Source organism: Scyliorhinus torazame, chromosome 5 (genome assembly GCF_047496885.1).
Source record: "Scyliorhinus torazame isolate Kashiwa2021f chromosome 5, sScyTor2.1, whole genome shotgun sequence".
Lineage (NCBI taxonomy): Eukaryota > Metazoa > Chordata > Chondrichthyes > Carcharhiniformes > Scyliorhinidae > Scyliorhinus > Scyliorhinus torazame.
This window is the reverse complement of record NC_092711.1, coordinates 177,211,297-177,219,033: the sequence shown is the minus strand read 5'-3', so window position 1 is coordinate 177,219,033 and position 7,737 is coordinate 177,211,297. Positions and strand designations below refer to the sequence as shown.

The following is a 7,737-nucleotide window of genomic DNA, read 5'->3' as shown; positions in this document are numbered from 1 at the left end:
TACAAAAGACATCACTGTCAGCACAGTATGGAAACTCAGAACAGACAATTCGAGAGAACATTCTTTCCTCTCTCATTCCCCAAAAGCTGTAAATCTCCATCCCACACACTCTACCTCCATTCTCACTCTGCTGTATCTAATATTCACCCTCCCAATTCTCCTGAAGGTTCTGATTGACAGATCCCTGCTCACTGCTTCCTGTCCTGGACACAGAGACCATAACAAATAGGAGCTGCAGTCAGCCATTCAGCCCATCAAGCCTGCTCAACCATTCAATGAGCTCATTGGCTGATCTACCTCAGCACCATTTTCCAAAACTAATCCTCAGAGAAAGAACATCCGAGTCGTCGGCCTGCCAGAAGGTGTTGCTCCCGTTAGGTTCTTCGAAGACCGGCTGCCACGTTTTCTCCAGCTGGATGTGAAGCCTGGGCGATTCCAATGAGAATGAACATCAGATCCTGTCTTTGAGGCGGAGGGATAGTTTTCATCCCAGGCCTGTAATCATTCACTTCCACAACTTGAAATATTACCAGAAGGTCCTGGAGACGGGAAAGATGAGATGGGACCTGGCTCCGTGAGGGATTTCCTTCTTCCAGGACTTTTCGGCAGCGAAGAAAATGAAGCATTGAGGCTTCGATGAAGTTTGAAGGGAACTCAAGGCTGCGGGAGTGAATTATGTCGCTTTATCCTGTGACCCTGAAAATTGTATCCAACAACGCCGTCAAATCTATCGATAATCTGACCAATGCCTTGGTCTTTGTTAAATCCATGAAGGACAAGGATTTGGAGGGATGGTTTGCAGCTCGGACTAACGCAGGCTCTAATCCGGACTCTTTCACTGTCATGAAGTTGATGTCGGAATTGATCTTTTATCCTGTTGAAGGGAGTTGGTATTCTGTGAGGGCCGATTGAATGTTTTCTTCTCCCTCGAGTATTATAGGGACTCGTATTATCTTATCTCAGTTATGGTAGATGTGCTGTGTGCTTATTAATCCATGAGCGTTAATCATGGCAGAACCGAGTGGCGCCATTGCTGAAGGGTGGGTGGTGGTGGATGCAGGTTTTCATGGGTGGGTCTAAAACGCGGGAGGGACATTCGATCCCCAATCCCTTGTTGGCCCTTCGTTTATTCTCATTTTGGAGAAGGTATCCTGAGGGTAACGACAGTCTGGCCATGGGGTTAATCCTCCGGGTCCTCAGTCTTATTGAGGAATGTACCCTTGGTTCTATTGTGGTCATGATTCTTTTGTATTTTTGTTATTATGGGAGGGTTTATGTGTTGTTGACTTTATCATAGATCATAGAATTTACAGTGCAGAAGGAGGCCATTCGGCCCATCGAGTCTGCACCGGCTCTTGGAAAGAGCACCCCACCCAAGCCCACACTCCCACCCTATCCCCATAACCCAGCAACCCCACCCAACACTAAGGGCAATCCTACTCTGGTACAGATGGTGCTTTTATCCATGAAACGAGCAGTTTGGGGAAACTTTGGTCCCTCTGGTGTAAAGTGAGTTGGAGGATGGGGTAATGGCGCACGCTCGATTGTGGTGTGAAAATCTGTTCCTGTCTCTGTCGCCTAACTAATGGCGGCAGTTAATTTTCTAATTTTCTCAGGGAATGTATCAGGCATCCGTCGCCCTATCAGAAAGAAAATGATTGTCTCCTTTCTTAAGGAGAAAGTCGACATAGCTTTATTCCAGGAAATGCATCTAAATTAAACTCAATTGGGGTCGACACGGTGGTTAGCTCTGCTGCATCAGAGCTCCAGGGACCCAGGTTCAATTCCAGCCTCGGGTGACTGGCTGTGTGGAGTTTGCACATTCTCCCAGTGTCTTTGTGGATTTCCTCCAGGATCTCCGGTTTGCTCCCACAGTTCAAAGATGTGCATATTAGGTGGATTGGCCATGCTACATTGCCCCTTAGTATTCAAAAATGTTGGGTAGGGTTACTCGGTGATTCGGATAGACTGGAGGCTGCAAGTCACCAATTGAAGGTGAGAATGAGAAAAGAAATGGAAAGGGGGAGAAAAGAAAGTGTTTTACTCACAAATGTTGGAGACGGGAGAAAGTTTGCGTCCTTGTGAAGTTCAATCGAGCAGTCACACAAAGCCCGCGCTGATTAGCTGGAGGACCAGAGTCCTTCTGGTCTTCCAACTCGTGCCATTGGTCGATACCTCAGGTAAAAGGTCAGGAGGCGGGCTACAATTTGCACATGCGCAGCCGCCTCTCTCCCTTGGACATGCGCAGGGGAGATCACCGATTGGCTTCTCGCTCTGGTCGTCAGCTGGTTGCCTGGAAACCTTGTCTCGAGGAGGTTCTGTTGTTGGTTTTTTTTCTCCCTTGTTCAGGGGGCGGCGGGCGAAACAACGGGTGGGGGTGGGGGCGGGGAGCGCCGGGCCTGCGCACTGGAACCCGGTGACGACAGCGCGGAATAGAGTAATTCCTATTGGCTGATTCGGGCAGTGCCTCATTGTGATGTCACAGCGGAAGTGAAGGAAACAAACTCCTGTCTCCAACATCTGTGAGTAAAACACTTTCTTTTCTCCCCCTTTCCATTTCTTTTCTCATTCTCACCTTCAATTGGTCACTTGCAGCAACTGAAGGGAAAGGAAGTGAATCCAAGGAGGGTGCAGTGTCTGGAAAGCTTGGCCCAGGTCTCTCTTTCCCCCCCTCCCTTGAAGACATTGACATCCTTTGCTTCCTCAGCTTGACACACTTATTTGTCTGGCTAAAAGGATGGTCTGTCGCCACCGGGGGTAGCAGCGCGGTTGGGTGACCTGCACGACTTCCTGCGGTTAGAGAAGAGAAAGTATGAGTTAAGGTTGCAGCAGGGGGGTTTGAGAAAAGGTGGGGGATGTTTGTGACTGTGTTTGAGGAGCTGTTCGTCGCAGGGGTGGGTGGGGGGGTGAGGGTGAAAAAGGAGAAAAATCTGTACAGACCGTATAGTTGATTGTTGTCAAGAATGTTTCCGGGGGGGGGGGGGGGGGGGACGGTGTTTATTTGCTGTAACCTACTTTGATACAAATCTGAATCAAATGCATTAAAAAAAATTAAAAAATAAAAGGATGGTCTCTTTCCTGATGTTCACAATTAAAGGAAGAGAAAATACTGGAAAATCTCAGCAGGTCTGGCAGCATCTGTAGGGAGAGAAAAAAGCTGTTGTTTCGAGTCCGATGACTCTTTGACAAAACTTTGACAAAGAGTCATCGGACTCTAAACGTGAGCTCTTTTCTCTCCCTACAGATGCTGCCAGACCTGCTGAGGTTTTCCAGCATTTTCTCTTTCGTTTCAGATTCCAGCACCTGAAGTAATTTCCTTTTATCACAATTAAAGGGCTGGTTTCTCCAGGAGGTGGCTGACATTTAATGGAACAGTAAATTAACATCGGCCAGAGATATGTCTAGTATTTTTAAATTAGATATTATTTATGGTCGGTAATAAAGTACATTTACTATTATTTCTGGTTGTGTAATATTGTACTGTCGCTATTTATATATTTCCAGTCATCTCTTCCCTCAAAAGGCTATTAGTCTATGGAATTCTCTTCCATAGGGATCAGTGGAGTCTGTGGGTCACTGAATATATTCAAGGATGAGTTGGACAGATTTTTAATATTTCTTTTGTTATGTTTTTTACCATTTTTTAAATAATGAATGCAACCGAATAACAGAAATATTGATGGAAAATGGGTACAGTGTAGAACAACTGATACTGCCGCATAAATACAAGCAACACATTGCAGAATTAATTCAGAGCAGGATATTTGAGCGACCAGAGCCTCTAGATGAAATGCCAGATCAGTTCACAGGTTAACATAGTGAGCGGGGAAAAAGGGTAAGATTATATAAAAACAGAAGAATAACAATGCAGGGCGCATACCCCAAAATATTACAAAACAGACTAACTGCATAGTCGAATTAAAATAACATAGATGACATAGAATCTCTACAGTGCAGAAGGAGGCCATTCGCTTCTTCAACTCTGCACTGACCCTCAGAAAAAGCACTCACAGAGGCAGACTCCCCATCCTATTCCCATAATCCGGTGCATTGATCATGGTCAACCCACCTAACCTAACATTGTTTGTGCGGAGGGGCAAGAATTCAAAATCCCTAAAACAGTACTACAATGGAGAAGAAACATGGGAGGCCTGGCCCTCCCGAACTTGCAATACTATCACTGGGCAGCCACGGCCGAATGAGTGAGGAGATGGGTAAAGGACCCAGACATGGAATGGTTAATGATGGACGAGTCCTCATGAACAGGAATGACCCTCCGGGCCCTCGCCACGGCAACACTCCCATCCCCGCCAGCACCAGTCCAGTGGTGGTAGCTACCCTGAGTACCTGGAACCAGATGTGGCAGCATTTCAGTATGACCAATGTGTCCTTTATGGCCCCCATCTGCGGCAACCGTAGGTTTGCACCAGCCATTCTCAACACCTGGGGAACGGGGGAACACTGATGGTTAGGGACTTTTACACGGGAAATAGACTAGCGATCTTGGAGGAGCTGATGGAGAGACTGGACCTACCAAACAGGGATGAGCTCCAGGTCAAAAACGTTCTCCGCAAGGAGACACCAGCATACCCAGGAACCCTGAGCAGCACAATGCAAGAGGAGTTACTGGGCGCAGTCTGGAGAAGGGAAACTGTGGACCTGTACGGCCAACTCTTAATAAGGATGCGCTCCTTCCTTGACGAAACCCAGCAAAAATGGGAGGAAGAGCGAGGGACGGAAATAGGGTGGGGACTCTGGAGCGATGCACTGAACGGGACAACTCCACCTTCTCCTACGCAAGGCTAAGCTTCATGCAGCTGAATGTTGTGCACAGAGCACACCTGACAAGAACCCGAATGAGCAGGTTCTTCCTGGAGATGGAGGACAAATGTGAATGGTGCCAGCGGGGCCCGGCAAACCATGCCCTGAGTATGCTCTGGGTATGCCCCAGACTTGTTGAATTCTGCACAGCCTATTTAGAGGCAATGTCCATGGTTATGAGGGTGGAGCCGTGCCCACAAATGGCAGTTTTCGGGGTATCGGACCAGCCAGAACTATTCATGGGGAAGAGGGCGGACACCGTTGCCTTTGGTTCTCTAATCGGCCGCTGGAGAATCCTGCTCGGCTGGCGATCAGCAGCACCACCCACAGCTGCAGACTGGCTGGCAGACCTATCGGAATTTCTCCACCTGGAGAAGATCAAGTTCACTGTCAGAGGGTCAGAGGATGGTTCCCATAAAATGTGGAGGCCATTCACCAATTTGTTCCAGGACCTGTTTGAAGCCAGCGGCGAATGAACACTGGGGAGGGAGATGGGCATACGGGGGCCAACGGGATCACAGGGAGCAGGCAGGAAAAGGATGTGGGGGGTGTGAGGCTACTGGGAAAAGGAGGGAGAGGCCAGAAACCAACTGACACAGAGACCAGAGAGCCGAGAACAAAAACACAAGAAGAGGAAGCCCCAAGGGAAGGTTTAAAACAGGACAGTGAGTGCGCGGGGTGGAAGGGGGGAGTCCCATCAATGGGGGGGAAGGGAGGGCACCGTCCACTTGTAAAAAACAGATAACTCCCATTGTACAGTGAAGGGCCCAGGAAAGGACCCAGAAACGATGAGTGAAGGGGTTGCAGGGGAGGGACGGGAGATGGGAGGACCGGCACAAAGGAAATTGAACATGCACATTGTAATCGGCAGAGTTACCCTGACTGCTTGGATAGTGTATAATAAGGTTTGCCACAAGTCTGCGACTCAATGAAAAAGAGGTGATTAAAAACTGCCCGATCCAATCCCGCCTCAATTTAAAGTGTTACTCATAATCCAAATGTGTTTCCAGTAATAAAACTATATTGACTTTCTCCTTAAGAAAGGAGAGGATCTTTTTCCTTCTGATAGGGTGATGGATGCCCCGTATATTCCCTGAGAAAATTTGAAGATTAACTGCCGCCATTAGTTAGGCGACAGAGAGACAGGAACAGATTTTCACACCACAATCGGGCGTGCGCCATTACCCCCTCCTCCAACTCTCTTTACCAAAGTTTCCTCAAACTGCTCCTTTCACAGATAAAAGCCCCGTCTGTACCAGAGTAGGATAAAGTCAACAACACATAAACCCTCCCATAATAACAAAAATACAAAAGAATCACCACCACGATAGACCCAAGGGGACATTCCTCAATAAGACTGAGGACCCGGAGGATTAACCCCACGGCCAGACTGTCGTTACCTTCAGGATACGTTCTCCAAAATGAGGGGAAGAAAAGTAACTTTTATAAATTGTTTTTACAGGATATTAGAAGAGGAGGAATTACAGATCGAAATCTCAAACGTCACGTCTCAATCTGACTGAGTCTCTCAATTCCTTGGAACTGAATATCACCGGACTTTGAATCGAGAAGGAGAAATGTTTGTCTTTTCTGTCGGCTTCAAAACATCAGTGTGACTGGAAAAGCCCCGAGACACACGCACCCGAGTGAGAGTGTTCCAGAGCACTGGCTGTGGAAAGAGCTTTAACCAGTTACGCAGCCTGAAAAAACATCACACCATTCACAGCGGGAGAGACGTTACACATGTTCTGTGTGTGGACGAGGCTTCAACTGATTGACAAACCTGGAGAGAGACATGGAGACCCAAAACCTGGAGAAACCTTGGAAATGTGTCGATTGTGGGAAGGGATTCAGGGCCCCATCTCAGCTGGAAGCTCATCGGCGCAGTCACACTGGGGAGAGGCCGTTCACCTGCTCTGTGTGTGAGAAGGGATTCATTCGGTTATTCGCCCTGCAGAAACACCAGCGAGTTCACACTGGGGAGAGGCCATTCACCTGCTCTCAATGTCAGAAGGGATTCGGTGATTCATCCACCCTGCGGATACATCAGCGAGTTCACACTGGGGAGAGGCCGTTCACCTGCTCTCAGTGTGAGAAGGGATTCGCTACTTCATCGAGCCTGCAGATTCACCAGCGAGTTCACACTGGGGAGAGGCCGTTCATCTGCTCTCAGTGTGAGAAGGGATTCACTCAATCATCGGGCCTGCGGAGACATCAGCGAGTTCACACTGAGGAGAGGCCGTTCACCTGCTCTCAATGTGAAAAGGGATTTACTCGGTTATCCAGCCTGCTGGCACACCAGCGAGTTCACACTGGGGAGAGGCCGTTCACCTGCTCTCAGTGTGATAAGGGATTCACTACTTCATCGAGCCTGCTGGCACACAAGCGAGTTCACACTGGGGAGAGGCCGTTCACCTGCTCTCAGTGTGAAAAGGGATTCACTCAATCATCCGACCTGCGGAGACATCAGCAAATTCACACTGAGGAGAGGCCGTTCACCTGCTCTCAGTGTGAGAAGGGATTCACTCAATCATCGGACCTGCGGAGACATCAGCGTGTTCACACTGAGGAGAGGCCGTTCACCTGCTCTCAGTGTGAAAAGGGATTCACTCAGTTATGCCACCTGCAGAGACACCAGCGAGTTCACACAGGAGAGAAGGCGTTAACCTGCTCTTAGTGAGAGAAGGGATTCAGATATCCATACACCCTGCAGGAACACTAGCGAGTTCACACCTGGAAGAGGCCATTCACCTGCTCTGAGCAGGGGAGACATTCAATGATCCGTCCCAACTACGGAGACACTAGCGAGTTAATTCTGGGGAGAGGCCATTCATCTGCTCTCAATGTGGGGAGGGGGTTTGTGATTCATCACACCTGTTGTGACTCCAACAAGTTCACAATAAATTACAGATGTTG

At 48.5% G+C, this 7,737-nt stretch overlaps 1 protein-coding gene across 1 annotated transcript; it reads left to right on the top strand.

Annotated features, from left to right (window-relative positions):
• Nucleotides 1–2,398: 2,398 nt before the first annotated feature.
• LOC140420763 (uncharacterized) lies at nt 2,399–7,737 on the top strand. The gene is made up of 2 exons (XM_072504744.1): nt 2,399–2,522; nt 6,284–7,737. Exon 2 carries the CDS (start codon nt 6,617–6,619, stop codon nt 7,496–7,498), a length of 882 nt encoding a protein of 293 aa, XP_072360845.1. The 5' UTR covers nt 2,399–2,522; nt 6,284–6,616; the 3' UTR covers nt 7,499–7,737.